This window comes from Barbatula barbatula, assembly GCF_947034865.1.
Source record: "Barbatula barbatula genome assembly, chromosome: 16".
Lineage (NCBI taxonomy): Eukaryota > Metazoa > Chordata > Actinopteri > Cypriniformes > Nemacheilidae > Barbatula > Barbatula barbatula.
The window spans coordinates 4,576,276-4,596,100 of NC_136779.1; the positions used below are offsets into that span (position 1 = coordinate 4,576,276).

The 19,825-nt window shown below is 38.9% G+C and overlaps 2 protein-coding genes across 2 annotated transcripts; one reads left to right on the forward strand and one right to left on the reverse strand.

Moving 5' to 3' along the window:
• Positions 1-102: 102 nt before the first annotated feature.
• On the reverse strand, positions 103-6,021 carry btbd17a (BTB (POZ) domain containing 17a). Its single transcript, XM_079477103.1, has 3 exons — positions 5,758-6,021; positions 3,137-3,422; positions 103-1,955 (listed from the first exon to the last, which is right to left on the reverse strand). Exons 1-3 carry the CDS (start codon positions 5,849-5,851, stop codon positions 872-874), a joined length of 1,464 nt encoding a protein of 487 aa, XP_079333229.1. The 5' UTR covers positions 5,852-6,021; the 3' UTR covers positions 103-871.
• A 6,083-nt stretch (positions 6,022-12,104) lies between these two features.
• On the forward strand, positions 12,105-19,792 carry gpr142 (G protein-coupled receptor 142; the record flags this gene model as incomplete). Its single annotated transcript, XM_079476830.1, has 3 exons — positions 12,105-12,131; positions 17,537-17,684; positions 18,828-19,792. Exons 2-3 carry the CDS (start codon positions 17,552-17,554, stop codon positions 19,790-19,792), a joined length of 1,098 nt encoding a protein of 365 aa, XP_079332956.1. The 5' UTR covers positions 12,105-12,131; positions 17,537-17,551.
• Between the last annotated feature and the right edge of the window lie 33 nt (positions 19,793-19,825).

The window sequence follows — 19,825 nt, forward strand, 5'->3', positions numbered from 1 at the left end:
TTCAATTACATTAAAATGACAAAAATACTTATTAATAATTCATCTGCTTTTTCAGAGATTTTTAGTCGTGTATGTAGGTTATACAATAATTAGATCTCAAGTCAATATTTTATATCCATGTATTTATTTCTTTGGTTAATAACGATGTAGAACGTGTAAGAACGTAGAGTACATTTTATTTAATAATCTGTTGCACAGGAGAGTCTATTCCAACATGCAAAAGGTGAAAAAAACGTACAGGCAAGGAACAAATGGACACAATTGAGCATTTTTATAATAGCCTACTGTAAATCAGTAAACTAACATTTCAGGCCATTACAAATTGGCACAAGATGAAAGAGGGATATTGCTCATATAGTTAGCACCTACAAACAACAGTTACAACAGTTGTGTTTCTTTTTTATTCTAAAGTGAACTAAAAAAAGTCTACATAATACAATGCACAATACTATTTGCATTATTTGCATAACTAATTTAGAATCGGAGTTGTTCTCTGTCTTTAACAAATGAGCCTAGCGTTGACAGAGGATGTTGTGGTTACACATACATGCTGTGATTTTGCTAAAAATGTACATGCTTTAGCTTTTTCTTCCAGTCTTTTTGAAAGGCAAAATGTATGTCAAAGCCTGTTTGAATTTAGTTCACGTGTGCCACAAGCTACTTTTCCACATTAAACATATTGTTTAATTTTTAACACTTTGTTCGACAGTAAACCCTAACTCACTATGGAACACATCTCCTCTTATTGTATTGCATTTTAATATTGCATTGACCTTCTAAATCATGAACATGTCTTTACCTAACTGTGTTTTCTGTAGACCAACTGCTGAAGCATGATGCTAAACTCTCATCCAAATGCTTTTCTTTTATATCACTTCTTGGTTGCTATGATGGTCTGGTATATGGGCTTTACGATAATGTGCAAGTACAGCGCTCCATCCACCAGGTACTCAGATGTGCGATTCTGCAGGTCCACATCAGACAGGAAGTCCACCTCCTCTGTGCTTTGGTGGAAGCTGAACACATGCCGCACCACAAGTTTACCATGCTTTTTTGTCGAGACGAGCACTGTCTTCTGGAAGCTCACGCCTGCAAAATCGGCGCTGGAAGTAGCTGGTGTAATGATTATACGAGGCCGGCCTGCACCGTTTCCTCCATCAGTGCGCGGTGGCTGCATGGCACCCTGTTCTGTGTACATGGGCCGCAAGCTTAGAGGTAGCCAGCGGGGTGAGAACAGGGCGTTCCACGTCACTCGCTTACTGGAGTCGAAACCACTTGGGCCCAACTGCGTCTGGAAACTGCTGCTGCGGTCATCCCGTGCCGGGCTACTTATGATCCACTGGGAGCCCCATACGGGCGAGAGATAGTTGCGTGGTACGAAAAGGCTGCAATTGACATCGAAGAACTTAGCCAACTGAAGCGGTGAGGCCGAGTGGAACTGGTACGCCATGTAAAGCAGATCGCGCACTGACTCGTGGTGGCGCTCCAGGGTGGGCGAATGCCGTTGCAGGCGAAAGAGTTCTCGCGGAGGGATCATGGCGTATCGCACCAGGCGAAGGGCATTCTCGACAGTCGAGCTGTCTGGGTCATTCCGCGTGAGCCAGATTTCAAGGGCTTCGAACAGCTCTAGCTCACTCTTGAGGACTAGGTCAGATCGCTGCAACAGTATCATTAGCAGTTCCACGCTAACCGATGGCCATTCTGAACTCTGAAGCACAGATGACAGATTCCATGACAAAAACTGAAGGCAGTTGTCTATCAACACTGTGTCACCAACCGACGTGGCATAATGGAACCAACCCACCACATGACCGCCAAGAGAATCACTGGCCAAGTTCTGGCTCATGTACTGGGTTAGTCCTTGCTGGAGGCTGGATATGCCATACTTGGTAGCCAGTCTGTGCAGCGGTGTGGCCTGGTCCAACTGCAGTGAGAGCTCACCACAATACAGATATCTACAAATAAAAAGAGAAAAATGTTACGCGGTATTTTGCAGTTTTGTTTTCAGAAATGGATGACATTGATCGATGTTTAAAATGCCATTTCATGGACACATCTGGTCTTATATTAAATGAATTGACATTTACTCATAAACCACAGAAGAACACACTTCTGAGAATTCCTTTTATTGTGTTGCGTTTCTACAAAATCTAACTGAGAAAAAAATCCCCCTTTCATTCTAATTTAACATCCTGCAAGGTGTGGACTATTCGATTCAAATTCCAACTTATGAAAGAGATCCAGTTTTTAAAGTCACAAATACCAAGAATATGACTCATATGGTGTTGTCTGATAAAACAATATCCACAAAAATGTAAACCAATTTTATAATAACAGACCTTGGGTTGGGGGAACATTTAACATAAGTTCTATGTAGTCATTCTTGCCTACCACATGAATTCACCATGCCTTCCCTTTTTAAAATCCTTTAAACTGTGCTTTTGTTGTCTTATCCTTTGGATTGCTATAGAGCAAACAGAACCCTAAACAAAAGAGTTCATCTAATTCTGAAAGTGTAGGCGGTATGTGCTCTTGTAACCAAAACATCTTCTCACGCAAGCCACACTTCGTCATTGTAATATCACCTGGTTCAGCTCTACTCATTAAACAGTAAAGCTGGCTTAAGATCAGAGACTTAAAATCATCAGTCATGTTTCAATGATTTTAAGGCTGATTATAGGAAGGATGGGTGCAATTCCAACATTGGCCATTAGGAAGAGTCTTTGACATGTCGGAATGTCTGTATAACGTGTCTAAACATGTCACAGATCATGATCTCTTGTTGGATGATACATCACTTCAGGTTTTAGATCTGCGTTTTATAATTATAATTTTCTAGTTTCACCTGAATAATAATAAATAGGCTACAGTTTCACATTAAATAGGCTACGGTTTCTATTTTCCCCTGCTTTGGAACACAAGCGCTATATAAATAAAACTGAATTGAATTTAGATACGCAACAATGTCCTTACAAAGTATCAAAGCACCTATAGGTTTCAAGACTAAATGTGTGTTTGATTATATGTTAAAAAGAAGTACATTCTAACGTTCCAACTTTAAATGCTTTTATTGACATAACACCCATTATATGTATATTCATGTCCTCCACCTGTTCTTCAAGGTAATAGGTCTCACCTGATGAATTTATCAAACACAGCAGTACACTCCGCCATTTCTCGCAGAACTAACGTGCTGCCATTACGGTTTCTGAGCATGGCGTCAAACACTTGGCTTTGCAGTGACAGCACCAGCGTGTGAGCTTGGATCACCTTGACCTCATCTGCATCCACGGCTTCCACACGCAGAGAAATGTCACTGTCATTCCCCAGCACCAGAAGGCTCTCCAGCCGTGCCACGAGCCCCAGAGAGTGACTAATCACTTCGGTGGTGCCCTCTACCAGCCCCTCTGCCCTCAGACCTGCTGCAGGTGAGAAAAAGTGTAATTATACGTGACATTTCTTTATTTTCAGTGTAAAGCCTCACTGCTGCTGGGGTTTTCAGACTTATGTTAAAGTCAGTCCGGTCAACCACTTCTCTCACAACATTAAAAAACTACTTAAATGGTTCATATGGCACGAATACGTGTTTTTCTGTGTCTTTGGTGTGTTTCAAGTTGCCCATGCATGTATTACAAACGTAAAATTGCAAATATTAAAGTATCGGAACAAAAAATCGGCGTTATATTTCCGTCACATGCTTCCAGTATTCGACCAATCACTACGCACTGGTTAACTGGCCAATTATAGCTCGCTTTGCTTTTGAGAGCGATGATTTTTGTAAAGAATCTGTGCGTTTCAGAGAGGCGGGGCAAAGAGGCGATACAGACAGTATGTGTAAAATACAGCGTTTTTTAATCTGAAATCGTGTATAAACATTGCATTACATCTAAAACAAACGATAATATTCGTTTTAGCCGTGTCATATGACCACTTTAAAACACATCTCCTCTGTGAATACTGTGAACTAACCCTCTCTCTTTCTCTCAACAGTTTCTAGCTTTTGTTGAAACTAGTAACTTGGTATTAGCACCTATTGTATTATTTCTCCTGTATGACATCGCTTTATTGCTCCCTGAACTCTCTGTAAGACTAGATGTAAATGCTAAAAGACTAAATGTAAAATATAGATGTGGCCCTGCGTTGTTTGATAATTGAAAAAAGCTAATTGACATTAGATGACAATTAGTGTAGTTCACATTATGAAACAAAAAACAACCCACAAAAGCTATACATTTTAAATCTGAACGTAAATTGTATACATTTAGTTTAATCAAGTTTATTGACAGAAGGCTCTTTTTATTTATCTGTGTTGCTGTGTGTAATTTCGGTGTTTTGAGCGCAGATGTTAATGGTATCATTGATATGGATCATTCCCACCCCAACAGTGCCCTGTATTTCTCGACAGCAGTTTAAAGGTATGGCAACAGAATCCATTGTAACTGTAGAAAGCTGTCCTAATGTCTGCCAGATGCATATCAGCCTAGCTCAGGTTAGGTAGGCCTACACATTTTCTGTTAACCGCACGGAACGAGGCAAAATAGTTATTTAGTTCCCTAACTAAATAGTTGCTTAACACCTATTTGCTAAATGTGTACTGATTCAAATAAATATGCACATGTGTTTATTTCGCAGTATGAAGCGAGATAGAGATGACAGGTTCGACTTGCATTGCGCACGATACGCAGGCTGACCGGCGTTACAAAAAAATACTTGTTATACGCTCACCTGTCACCGCAGCGCCTTGTGAATCTGAAGTGGTGCGTAAATTCAGAAATTCACATAGTTGTATTTCAGAAAGCACAACTGATTCTGCGGAGTCCACAAAAATATTCTTCACTTTTGGTCGTTTTCATACGGTTTTCTCTTTACAAATGATAATATCTGAACGACAATTTGAGTGAAATCTTTCCAAACCATACAAATTTAGTTTTCTTTATTGAAATTAAACTATGAAAACAAAAATGCCTTGACATCCAGTTAATATACTCTGCATTGTATGTGTTTCCGTGTCAATGTTCATTGTTTCCTCTTTTATGTGAAAATTACACATAGGTGTGTCTTAATCTTCCTGTTTGCTCAGAAGGAAGCATATATGTTTAAACAGCGTGTGTTTTCATAATGCACAAATGCTCAAAATGCTCATTTAACACATACAAGTCCATGTAGGCATTTCCTTGAATAATAATCCGGGTTAGGAGTTCTCAGAAATGCCATCATCCATTTGCGTGCATGTTTTTGTTTGCTTTGGTGGTTTGGTGTGTGTTAACAAACCAGTCTCTGGTTTCCTATTAGTGTTCACATAAAGCCGTTGTGTCTCATAATAGAAGTCCGCTATAACAGTCAAATGAATCACCCTTTCCACTGGTTTCTGTAATTACATATGATGGATTAATTTTCATTCAGCGAATTTCTTTAAAATATCATTTTAAATATAAAATGCAAGCTCTAGATAAAATGCAATTCAGTTCAGAAACCACTGACAGTCTCTTAAAATGCAACTCAGCTCTGGCTGTAGATTCATCCAGGCTTAATTTACATTACATTTAGCAGACGCATTTATCCAAAGCGACTTACCTTGCATTATCCTATACATTTTACATAGGTATCTGCAATCCCCTGGGATCGAACCCACAACAATGCGTTTTCCACTGAGCTACAGGAAAGACTCTTTCTACATTTCCCAAGACACCTCCAGCGACTTACTTTTGACCGTACGAGCCAAAACGGTCTATGCGACAACAGGAGAGGCCCTCTTACCTCCATGGACAAGTTGCTTATGGGACCCGGCGGCCAACAGCACACACATCAGGTAGATTTGGACAGGCATCACATTCACCAGCAATTGAGCCATCTTTATTTCTGTTTCCTTTTCTGAATCTAAATCTGTTCTTTCTCCTCTCTTTTCCTCCCCTTCCTACCTGCTACTACTTAATGTAATTTCCGTTCTTCCGTCGTCTTCTCTCTCCTTTGTGGAGGATGGATGTCCTGTGAGCTGCCTCTACTGTATGTAGCATATGGTCTGCGGTACATAACTGGTATGTAGGTTACTGGTTGTTTTGGGTTAGTTCCACCCTCACGATATCGTATCGATCAGTGGAACCCACGGGGGCTTGGAGAGTTAGTTTTGATGGGCAGGAATGCCAGTTGCCATGACGACGGCTTTGATTTTGACTTTACTCTTTTTCAGTGTATGACATAGATCCAGAGTAGACCTCAAATGTTGAGTTGAAGAAAGCGTGAAATCTAATTTTGGACTGTAATTGTGTTTTGCATGCGTTACCGGCATGTGTGTCTGTGCAAATGTTTTGACAATGGACTTTTGAAGATCTTCTCAATGGCCTCAATTTTCCAATGGCATGTTGCCTGTATCTGTGAAATTCTCCTGACAGAAAGGTCTTAACATGCCACCCAGCCGAATTTCGGAACAGGTACATAGTATTTTTCTGTTAAGCATTAAGCCAGTCTTTCAGCCAGACTGAACATGTGGATACAGTTACATTCTGTCTACACCGGGGATCAGAAGAAGGATCGCAGTCTATTTCTCTCCCGTATGTAAGGACATCCTCTCTGGCTGGCAAAACTCCTAGTTAGAGGTTATGTCATTTGTTTATGGCCAGTGGAAATTTGCTGAAGGAGGCTGGACCTTGCAACAAGGCAACAGAGGGAAAAGATATGTGCATATTCGTGTAAACACGTGGGTGTGGTGTGCGTGTTTGAGAGGGACTTCCGAGTGAATTTGAGTAAATCATTTACTTAAGGAGAAACCCGGTCAGTGTTTAAGCTACTCTATGAGTCCGTTTGTGATCCGAGACTAGACTGATAGTTGTGAATGGATTTGTCTCGGGGTGACATACTTCAGCATTCGGTCACGTGCATATCAATGGATTTAATTATAATTGGGTCAAAGCACAGACAAAGTTTAGATCAGATGACGGACTGACGTTTATTCAATGATGGTCAAGAGAACATTTTATCAGTGTGCCTCGCTTTCCTATTGAAATGTATTATACTACAATGAATAATATTAATATTAAAAATAATAATAATGTCTGTGCAGAGGTCACTGATACAATGCTAGTATTGTATATACAAGTACAACTAATTTCATTTAAATAAAATAAATTAATATAAAACACAACATTTCATATTAGTAAATATTAAGTGAAAATTCTTTAAAAGAAAAATAGGAACAATGATAACAACACTGGAGCCCATTGACTAACATTTCATAGACACAAAACCATTGAGAATTGTTTTGTGTGTGTTGCACATAAAAAAATAAGTTATACAAGTTACAATTGATATGAAGGTATTTTAAAAAATGTAGAAATGATAAAAATTTGTTATGCACTAATATATCGGCCAATAATCGGTATCGGTTGAAAAGCTTTTTTTAATTGACTATAGGTATAGGAATATATAAAATGTTAAGAAACATCACCAGCTTGATGTTCAATATTTATAGTGATTATATGAATGAATTACATTCAGAAAGTTAAGAAATATGAATTTAGTCTTCAGAATCGGTATCGACAGATATATACTCGGCTATCGGTATCGGAGAAGAAATTACGTATTGGTGGATCTCTAAAAAACCATTAAGAATAAGTTTCAATTCGTTTATTCCTTATATATTATGAACAATATTTGTAAAGTATTATGAATTACTCATTTGTTTTCCCATCAGCTGTGTCACAGAAGTCCTTCTGGTTAGCCTGCAGTTATATTGATCATAGTTAATGAGAATGTCAACACCAGTGATACAGTGACCTACTATCTCTCTCTCTCTCTCTCTCTCTCTCTCTCTCACTCTCACATTTAATCTATTTGACACTTCATAGGGCACTAGGTGTCTGCTTGCATGTTGCAAATACTGTATCTACTTCTTTTAAATAATTTTAATTCATCATAATGTGAGCTATAGTGTACTTTTTAGTAAGCAAGGGTCATTGTGGTTGTATTTATCGTTAATAATTGGTAAAATTAAATATAGATTTTAATTTAATTGTTTACATTCAACATTATTGAAACTTACACCTATAGTCACTAGAGGGCAGTCTTGGCAAATGTCAAAAATATTGCTGAAGTTGTACTGAATTTGACATTGCACTGTGAAACTCATCTACTACTGTTACAGAAACAAACTCAACACAAAAGTGCCTCCACGTTATCTCTCCATCTTTATCTCTCCATTACACATCTCTCCATTTATTAATCTATTTTCCCTTTGATGTTTTTCTCCCTTCATCTCCTCCACATCACCGATCACATTTGTAATGTTGGCCTTGGTGAACCATGCTGACAGCAATTACATTATGTGCTGTTATGAATTCGTGTGTTTAAATGGAAAAGAAGGACCCTTCACTTGAGTGCTTCAACAGTGAGTTTGTGTTGGCCTTTTTTCTTCCTCTATTTATGAAATGATCCTCTCTCTACACAGTGCACATATACAAAGAGCTGAGATAAAATCAAACTGAACCAGAGCAGTGTGGACAAAGTGTAAATATCCTCTTTTTACATCACAGTGGATTCAGCCTACACTGAATATTTCTTTTTAAGACTTACCTAATAGAGATTAGTGGTTCATTATGGACTATTTCATCCTATGCTTTGAACTTGATGTGAACATCTTATAAAAACAGTTAAAAGGATTAATAAGAAATATGCTATTTCCAAAGTATAGAGCATTCAACTGTCAACTGCATTGTTCAGATGTATTTTCTTAAACATTTTAATGAAAAATTTGTGTCTAAAATATTTTCAACACATACAAAATCAGGGTTCGGGAGTGTTGTTATGCCTGTCAGTGGCACCCAACTGGACTAAATTCACAATACAGACAGCTTCTATATAATAAAACAGGCCATTTATAATATAATGTAATAATGTGTGGATATGAGTTTGCATGTTCATGTTTTGATGTGTGTTACTCCTTTTGAATTCTGTTCTATTCTATTAAATTATATTATTTATCATTTCACTTAAAATAAAGTAATGGTCGGATCACAGCTTGTATAGCATTTTGTGACAGACCCACCAGTGTAGCTCGTGTTTTCAAGTTGTCAAAGTGTATAATGTAAAAATGTGGTGAATGTACAGCCCGAACAAAACCTGCTTCCTTCATTCACACCTACACTTCATTAATAGATTTACAATTCCAGAAACCTACTGCTGACACAACAACCAAAACCAAGTTTACAGAGTTCATTTTCTGCTTGACCAACCCTCATGCTGTGGTGCAAGGCCAGTGCAGAGATCGTTCATCAAAATGAACACGCACAGTGATCACCATTCAGGGGAGAGAGAGAGAGAGAGAGAGAGAGAGAGAGAGCGCATTCGTATCTTTAAAGTCACCCTGCTCACTTTCTCTCCTCCTGTGTCCAGATGGCGGTGTTGATGTAGTTTTGTCCATCCGTCTGTAGACATGATGTTCTGCTCCCTGTGAGCTTCAGTTGGCTGGTGGGGGGCAGATTGTTCCTGAAAGCATTTACATATAGACCACAAGATCTCCAATGCCACAGTATTGATTTGGCTAAAAATCTATTTGATTCTCTTCTTGATTCTTGGGTGTCAATGTCTGTTTTTCTTTATTTAAAAAAAATAATAAAGGTGTCATACTTACACGTGGGGTGGGCTCTTTTTGCATCTGTGGCGAAACCAAAGACCACTCAGAACACCTCAGCATCCACATGATAATGTCATGGCAACCAAGATCATCTTATAGCATGGTAGGGACGATTTTTGCAAGAATAAGCACCTCTCACATATGCTTCAGAAAATTGTAATAATCGTAAGTCGCTTTAAAAATGGAATGTAATAACTTATATTTAAATGAAGCTTACATTCAGATCACAGCCAAAGGAAACCTGCTGTATGATGAGCTCTTGTGAAAAATACAAACACAGCAGATAAGAGGTCCCACGGGTCTGAAGGCATTGCTTTGTGAAACTATAAACAGTCTTTCTACTTTCTAACTGCCACTATGTTGAAAGCTTAGTGAAATACACACCTCTACACCCCTCTCTCACTTCGCTTTATTCTTTCCTCATTTACCAAAATCCTCCAAAAAGCATCCATCTCACTTGTGCTTTCCCCCTCCTTCCCTCCCTCCCTCCCTCCCTCCCTCCCTCCCTCCCTCCCTCCCTCCCTCCCTCCCTCCCTCCCTCCCTCCCTCCCTCCCTCCCCTCCCTCTCTCCCTCTCTCCCTCCCCTCCCTCTCTCCCTCTCTCCCTCTCTCTCCCTCTCTCTCTCTCTCTCTCTCTCTCTCTCTCACACTCCTCTCCATAACCTTTTCTCGAACTCACTCGCTGTTTGCAGTGATGAGTCTATTATGCGGAGACCTCTGTTGTTCTTTATCGTCCTCCTCAAGGGCTACGTGCTCGAGCATTGGTGGTTAAGACCAGGCCCGTCGCGACAAGGCAAGCGAACCAAGCAATTGCTTGGGGCCCCGAGCTGGCCGGGGGCCCCGAGCTGGCCTGGGGCCCAAAGACAACAACTGGTTAAGAATAAAATGCAACGACAAACTGAGCGCCCCTTTGACAGTCAATGCAGTAAAGTGCAATGACACTTTTATTGGGATCCCCCTCAAGGGGCCCCTTTCGTGATCTCTGCTGCCGGCAAAAACAAAACCTCCGTCGGCAGTCATGAAGCGGAATTATGCTTCAGGATCCCAAAAAAGAAAGAAGAGAAAGGAAGAGGAGGATAAGAATAAACAAGATAGTGGTAAGTGATAAATTACACTGGATAAAATAGCTCTTCTTGTCTTGGTGTCATTTTGCAGCAGGTAGGCTTGCAAAAATATGTTAGCTAACGTTACCTGTAACCTGCCTGACGGCAAATGCTGCTTGTAACGAACAGTTAGTGCAACTTCGGACGGAATATGGTTACATACTACTGTAATATGTTTTTTAACGGGATAAGGAAGATGCAGATCTGTTCCAGAATCACTGTTTATCGTATTTAATGACATGACATTGCTATAGCTTTGTAATAGGTTTTGATGAAAGTGGCATAACGTTAGCATGCTATACTAACTATTCCACCGTGATGATCTATTTACCAAATGGGGGGGTTAGGAAAACCACACAATAAATTCCGTGCATCAAACATTAGCTTGGGATGTTTTTAAGCATTAGTAACCCTTAACAAAGTGTTAGGAATATCTGGTCGTCTATCTATGTAATGTTTATAGATATTTTAAAATGGTTTCTTAAAGGTTTACAAAAAATGTTTAATCATTACCCGATACCTAATATATTATATGATAGATATAATGTGTGTTACAATAAACTGTTAATTTACAGCACTACTAATAATTAGTAAACATATAATTATAATTTCATTGTTTGTTAACAGTAAAAAGACTGTTTGCTAACAGTTAAATGACAGTAAACTAAAGATTAATTAACTATCAATTTACCATCTATTAATGATTGTTATTATTAAGTGTTACCATCTTTTCTTTCTCCCTCAAGGTGCTTTGCTTAAATTTCTCAGCCCTCAGGCTCTTCCTAAGGAGACCTCCACTGATGAAGGTAGAGTGAATTTCTCTCACTGAGCTGAGCTGTTAATAGTGACCTCTTTCAATATGCTAACAGTGAAATGGTAAAACGTACTTCACAGGTAATTTCTGATTTTTTTTTCAATTATTTTCCCAGCTACACCATCAACTTCATCCTCAACATCAGATGCATCACTTCTCAGTGCTGATGTTTCCTCTATAGCACAAGGTACCACCACAAGCTCTAGAATTACAGCTGATATCCTGCACAGCCCAGAGTTTAAACTGATAAGTGTGTGCTGTCATATTGTTAGAAAAACAACAGTGCAAATCACTATTGAATTCCCACCAAACTGTGTAAATACCAGTCACTTTAGCCCATGGATATTTCAGAATGTTATGCAACAGCAGTTTATGCACTGTAAACCTTTTTTATTTATATAAAGTGTGGTTGAACTTAAACTTTATGGCTATGCTGTGGTTCCTGTAGGCTTTGCGTGTGTGCGGGCGGGGCGGGGGGTTGGGGGGGCCTCCATGTCCATTTTGCTTGGGGCCCCCAAATTCCTTCAAACGGCCCTGGTTAAGACGCCTGCTTGGGGTCCACAGATGGGGGACTTCAGTAATCTGTGAGGGTAAGTCTGCTTATCTATTTGGTTTTAAACTTGATGGACTTTTTGTGAGCAGCAATTACAGATGAAGAGGTTACATTCCTACACAAACAGATAAATAAAATAATGTGCATATACAAATATACAGTATGTAAATATGTTTTCTTGACATTTATTGTCTGACAAATATAAGAAACTATGAATATACAACATTCTGTTTGTCTGTTTCTTTCTTTTGATAGAAAACAGACCATTTGTATAGAATTTGATTTGTATTTAATGTGCAATTTTTTATAGTTAAAAAGATGAAGGGTATATTCATAAATCCATGCAACATGCCAATTTGCTTTGTTTTTTATATATGAATATGAGTTTTGTTTGATTTATGCCTACAGAATGTGATCTTTCCTTTTATATTCACATATTTTGTCAAAACAGCTTTTAAAAACATAGTTGGCCTGAACTTAAGTCAGCAAGTTGACGTGTTGGATTCATTCTCAGTGTTATGTCATCTTTATATTTGCTGCAAGATCTACAGGATATCTATAGGTCAACTCTGAAAGTAAGGAAAACTCAAAAAAGATGGGATTACTCTTTGTTATCATGATACTATGAATTATACGGTACACATTTTCTCCCTATCGATCATTTTCCTGTAATGCACACTCTTTTTCGTGCACCCTGATATATGGATGGTACTGCTATACCATTGTCCTTGAGGTCATAACTATTGTCTCAGGTGTACCAACTCAATATGAATAATTAAGAGTGTTCAGTAGAGCAAAACGTCTGTGGAGAAAGATCTGAAACCTTACACATCAACACTCTGTACATCCCAAACCGGAAAACAATGAACATTGGCTATTTTTGGCTCTAATGAACCCATGAGACGGATAATGAGCGTCTTAGTTCTGTTGACATTTTTGCAGAAACTGGATATTTAGGTGGGACATTTCAAAGGGTCTTTGAATAGCCGCACTTTGCTTACATTACAGTCATGAGCCATGATTGTTTCAGGGGGAGGGACTTCACATTCTAGAAAGGATTTAATTGGACTGAAATCTGTGTAGTGCAACACGAGTCATCAATAATTTTTAACCATTTTAAATCAGCGTTTTTTCCCCGAGCTTTCTTAAATTAAAACGTTAAACGTCTTAAATAATGTTTTTTAAAAGAATCTGAGAAGACAACATTTTTTTTAAGTTCAACACTTTTGGCTACGACTGTGAGTCTGCAGTATAGTTTTAATGATCCTGTAACTACTATAAGATTATTTAAACAAAGCTTCAGTGCATCATTTATAGAAAACATCCCTTCTCGTTTTATCCATTTTGTCCCTGAACACTTAAGCCCAGATTCTCTGTTTAAACAGATGTAGACTGCTTGCGTGGACTCATACCCTAAGGCAGAGGGCAACACATGAACCGCTCTAGAAATAGAAAACATTGCTGTTTGTCAGTCAAATGGCATGCTTTAAACTTAAACAGCTTGTTTGAGTTATTCTGTATAAGCCTTTTGGGGTCTCTGATGCAGGACACTTGATTATGGATGGGAACTTCAGAATTCTCCGGCCTTAAAGATACAATATTGTTTTCCTACTTTGGTAGTGGATGATGTCCCAGAACTGAAAATTACTATTAGCTAACATTTTTACAAATATCTTTATTTGTGTTTAACATAACAAAGAAACGTATAAAGGTTTGAAACAACCTGCGGGTGAGTTAATGATGACAGAATCATCTTTAAGCATATGAGGACTATACAGAAGCAGAGCAAAGAGAGTTCGGTTTACCATCTCATTTTATCCCCTTAATTTAAATTATGTTCATACATCCATAAAGTATCCAAACTAAATTGTTTTTTAAATAAAGAAAATAAATTTGCCAGTAAGAAAGAGGATGCAGTCAAATCCCTAAAAGATTTCCCACAGGGAATGTGTGTGTGTTTTTATCACAACTCATGGGAACACAATCTCTCTCAAGAACATATATACCCCTTGCAAAAATTGTGTTTTCACACCATTTACAAACTGTGATATACACACTTCTGGCATATTAGCACATTTTTGAAAGCATTAAAAATCACCAGACATCTTAGTAGAGAGATTAACATACAAACTCAAAGTTAAGTGCATGATGCATAAAAACAAGTGGACACAATTAGTTACCCAGATTCATGGAAAAATTGCTCAGAGACACTTTGATCCATTTACACACATGTTAGCCTCCCCACGCTTGTGAATCTACTGAATGGGCAATGATTCGGTGTTGGCAGAGGTATTTTTAATAGGAAAACAACATGAGTAAAGTCTTTCAGGGATAACAACTCTTCTGTATCCTAGCACACGTCACCGGTGGTTAAAGATTTATAATCCAACTCAGCTTCTGTTTAAAACTGCTACAGAGTAAATGGCTCCTAAGGGCTCATAAAGACACTCATTACAACTTATATTACTACGGTTAAAACGGATTATGCTCAGTTAGACGAGAAAATTATCATAGTAGCATTGAGATATACAGCTTTCAAACAGGATTTGAGGACCGCTGTTAAATATATAACATGCATTGTAAAAGCTACCCGCAGTTTTGGGGTGTTTGGCGCTTTCCACAAAAATGATACAAACTGATGTCTGTAGAAACAATAAAGGCATAAATGTTATGTTAAAAAAGCAATTTTTTCTTATTTTGCATGAAAAGTTTGGGCTCTTAATACAAAAAGCGATTTCTTTTTTTACTTTGACAAAAGTGTCTTGTTTGACACTCAATCATAAGTGATATGTGGATGAAATGTATGTACAGTTTTATGGATTTTTCTGAAAGAAATAAACGGCAAATGTGTAAAAAGACGAACTTGAGTTCTGGAATTGCACTACATGTTTCAGATGTGTTAACATTATTGCTAAATGATTATATATTTACAAATTGTCCGCATGTATGATGACTCTCTGTTACATAATTAGAATCCTATTTAATACTCATCATATTTTGTTATTACGTTTCTATATAATCTTTCTTTTAACTAATATTTCATGGCAAAATGTTTTCTGTAAAGCTGCACTGCAGTCACTGTGTGCAAAGACAATACAAATAAAATTGAATTGTTCCTCACAAACCGTAAATTCACAGAAGTAATTATAAGGTGACAGCAAACCGATCATTCCTGCTCAATTCAATTCTCACCCGCGTTGTGACTTTGCTCATCTAAGCTCATCTGAGGTTGAGGAAACAGACCAATCATCATGTTCCACAACATAAACCTTCTATTGTCTGTTTGCCAGGGGCCCGTTTCAATAAGGAGGTTCAACCAACACAGAGTTCAAATGTGAACTCTGAGTTGATTTACGCCGAGATAACTTTGAGTTTTGTTTTCAGAACAGCTTATTTGAGTTAGTTCTATCTACTCTGGGTAGGCTTACGTTGAGTTAGGCTTGCACCATGACCACGACAAGCCATGATCAATGGAGCTCCGATTTTACCATTCACCATGTCAACGGCACCAAAGAAAAAGCAACATGGCGGAAGAAAGCAAGGCACACTTTCCGGTCTGCATACAGTGGATTTACTAATGTTTTTTAGATAAATACCAATAAACAAATGAATGAATCGGTCAATGAATAAAACAACAGAAATAAAACAGAAATGGTGGATAGGACACTTGTACGGTGTCAGACTCTCGTGTCAAAGTCAGACTGATCGCTGGTTTGATCTCTGCTTGGAGCAGATTTGAGTAGGAATGGCTGCACTTCTAAATGATGATTGTTTATTTCCTTTACTGCTTCATTTCTGCATTTATGTCTGTATTTATTCATTTATTCATTCATGCACTTTATTAAGTAATTTCTCATCGTCCATAGAAAACTATGCTCTGATGTAATACACGCACGATGGCTGATGTTATTGATGTAATGATGGATGATTTTGAAGTTTTGATGTATCTAATTCACTGTAAAGAAAAATAGGATGAGATGCACAGGAAAATGACAAAATTCCACTCGGGTCCTAAATTCATCTCCTGAAATAAAATTACACACTGTAAATATGAATCAAAGAAGCCTTAGTCTTCACACACAGGATCCTCTATAAAAGCAGCCATATCACCCTGTAGCCCAATTGCCCACTGAGCCTGGTCAGTACCTGGATGGGAGACCTGCCGGGAAAGCTAGTTGCTGCTGGAAGAGGTGTTAGTGAGGCTAGCAGGGGCTCACCCAGTGGTCTGTGTGGTACATAATGCCCCAGTATATTGATGGGGACACTATACTGTCAAAAACCACCGTCCTTAAAGAGACGTTAAACCGAAGTCCTGAGTCTCTGTGGTCATTAAAAATTTGCCCATTCGCCTATACATCATGGCCTCCTAATCATCCCCATATGTATCTATTGGCTTTGTAACTTTGTCTCCTCTCCCCCAATATGCTGGTGTGTGTTGGGTGTTCTGGCACAATATGGCTGCCGTCACATCATCCCGGTGGATGCAGCAAAATGGTTGTAGAGATTCCCCCTTCAATGTAAAGCGCTTTGAGTGCCCAGAAAAGCTCTATATACACATTTTATGAATTATTATTAAAAGGACATATGACATTTTATAGTAACTTAGTTTGTCTCATGAATGAATGAACGAGATACACTTGTACTTTAAAAAGGGTGAGGAGATCAAAAGAAAGTCTGGGTAAGAGTAAGTTACCTCTCTTTTAGAAACGGGCTTGAGTTACCCCACTTTCTCGGGTTTGATAAACCTCGCATTCTGAAACAGAAAACCCAGAGTTGACCTCATTTCAGGCTAAATATACTCAGAGTTATTACTAAACCTCCTTTCTGAAACGGGAACCAGGTGAAATCCGGGAACCCTGGATTCACTTTCAACAGCTCCACAACACCGCTGTTTAGTACATTTAGCTTTTGTAGTCTTTCAGCAAGCGTCAAAGAATCACATTAGCAACTGCATTTGATCATAAAACCAGATTATGTCACTAGGCAATATTTTCAGCTCTCTATTCTGAGCAGATGCTGAAAGCAAATAAACATGTTTGGTCAGAACTGATCTCATCCTCTTAAGGGTGGTTGAGGTGACGAAAGTTATCAAGTTTAAACAAGAAGGAAAGCGGGAGAGAAGGCTGATAAGAGTAAGACAGGTAAATGAGGGCAGGTGCATAAGTGTTTTTGATTTGACTTCCATATGTTAATTGACTGTTGTTAACCTAAAATGGCAAGCTGTCTCTCTCATTAACCTGGATAGAAGAGGATAGTAAATTTCCACATTGAGAATATAACAGACTCTTCAGTCTTCCTTTTACAATTACTACATTTACATCCACAAGAATATTTGGCATATTTTGCCATTCATTTTTAAATGTTTATTATTTAATGACAGACATTTTAGATCACATGAGTGAGATGTTTAAGTTTTCCTTATGGTGTCTTTCATGTCACAAGGGGAAGGCAGAGGTCATGATCGACTGGCACAATGGCACGGTGCCTGGCCACCGGGAGGATGAGCGCAGCATTGAGGAGAGGTCAAAGTGTGTGCTGGCTTACATCCCTGTCATCTACTACAGCGCTCTCTTGTGTATTGGAGTGCCAGGTATGAGTACTTTAAAACATGGCTTTGGGTTGGGACAGGTTTGTGCATCAGTTCATCGGTTACCCATTCCCGAAGGAAATCAGATCTTTTTCACCTTGTGCCTTTGATGGAGGGGGGTCATCGTGGATTCGTTAAATGAGTCACACATCAGACCAGACAAGAAATCTTTAGGTATCCATAAACTCACTCCAAAAGAAAAGTTGCTTGGGGAGAAGAAAGACAGTCAATACATCGATTAGGTTAAAGGAATAATTAATCTGAAAATAAAAATTATGTCAAATTTTGTTTTTGTATTTCAGTCTCACAACGTTTGTGTTTTTTTGGGGGGGATCTTTAGAGCCATTGTGACTCTGAACTGTATGGTAAAGATCTCCATAATGCCGATTTCTCAGGAAAGCAGGAAAATGAACATTAAAAATGACTTTTTTTGTGAAATATTCATTAAGTCCAAGAGCTATGCATCAGACTGTGGCTCTTTTTATTGTGAAACATTCTGGAACTTTTCAAGTACACTGAATATTTGCAATAAAACTGGAAAATTTAAAATGTCTTACCTGGTATTTTTGTCTTGTTGTCAAGTTCTAATATTGAAGAAGTCTTTGATCGAGATAATATTGACTTGAAAAGCACAATATAGTAAATCTTGCTTTGTTAAATATAGTTAAAAACAAATTGAATGAGTTTTTGTTAAAAGAAATAAACAAAATATAAACTTGAATTACTTGATAAAGAGGTAAACGTTTATTTTTCTTATCTCACTGGCATATTTTTGTTTCTTGTTATCTATTTAAATGTTTTCAGAAAACTACGCCATTTTGCTTCTCAAGTAAATGTATCTTGTTTTTTTCCCTGTGTAAATTGTTTTAGTGTATAAATCTTTCTAAGAAGCACTTGAAATATTCTTATCTTCTGTCTTGTCAACAAGCAAAACAAGCTCAAATTCAGCTTGAGTTTAATCGTTTCATTGTGGAAAATCAGGTCAAAGATTCCGGGGGCTGGTATGTTTTCTAAATCTGACCCCTAATCTTTTACTTACCATAAATCCTGCTGTGTCTACTCCCCTCCATCTTCTGTGGCCCCAAACCTCCCTGTTTATGCCATGTCTGTCCATATTCTTTTTAATTCCTCTTCCCTCTTTTCCAGTGAACATCCTGACATTAGTGGCTCTCTCTCGACTGGCTGTTCGGACCCATAAATCGCTCTATGTGTATCTTTTGGCTTTAACTGGCTCCGACATCCTCAGTCAGCTCTTCATCATCTTCGTGGGCTTCCTACTAGAAACGGCCGTGTTCCACCGAGATGTCCCCGTGCTGCTCCTCCGGTCGGTCAACATGCTGGAGTTCGCCGCTAACCACGCCTCAATCTGGGCCACCGTACCGCTCACGGTAGACCGATACGTTGCTTTGTGCCACCCGTTGCTACACCGGCAGATAAGCTACCCTGCACGTGCCCGAAGGATCATTGCTGTGGTGCTCACGTTAGCCTTGGCATCCGGCGTGCCATTTTTTTGGTGGTCGGACATGTGGAGGGTCAGCCACCCGCCTAACACATTGGATGCCGCCCTAATTTGGACTCATGTGACTATTATCTACTTTCTTCCATGCTGCATCTTCCTGCTGCTAAACTCATTGATTATCCTAAGGCTTCGTAATAGACAGAGGAAGCACATGTGCCAAGAGGACACCGGGCAGCAGTTGGCATTGCCAAGTAAGCTGGGTAAAACCACAGCTATGCTGTTAGCAGTCACTTCTGTGTTTGCCGTACTTTGGGCACCTCGTACCGGAGTGGTACTCTATCATCTCTACGTGTCATCGGTGTACAGAGATTGGCGCGTGCATCTTGCGTACGACCTTGCCAACATGATAGCCATGCTAAACACTGCTGTGAATTTCTTTTTGTACTGTTTTGTCAGCAAGCCGTTTAGAGCAGCGGTGAGGGACGTTCTGTTGTTCCGGGGGGCACATTTGCACCCTCGCCGGCCTCTGCATCACCAGCGCACCCCTGTCAATGCATCAACCTCCTCAATTTACAGCAGCACCAAACGTTCACAGAGGGAGGTCGCTCCACTCTCTCCAAAACGTGTGCACATTATTATGTACAGTGCTTAACAATTTTATTAGGCCACATGTCATAATAAAGAG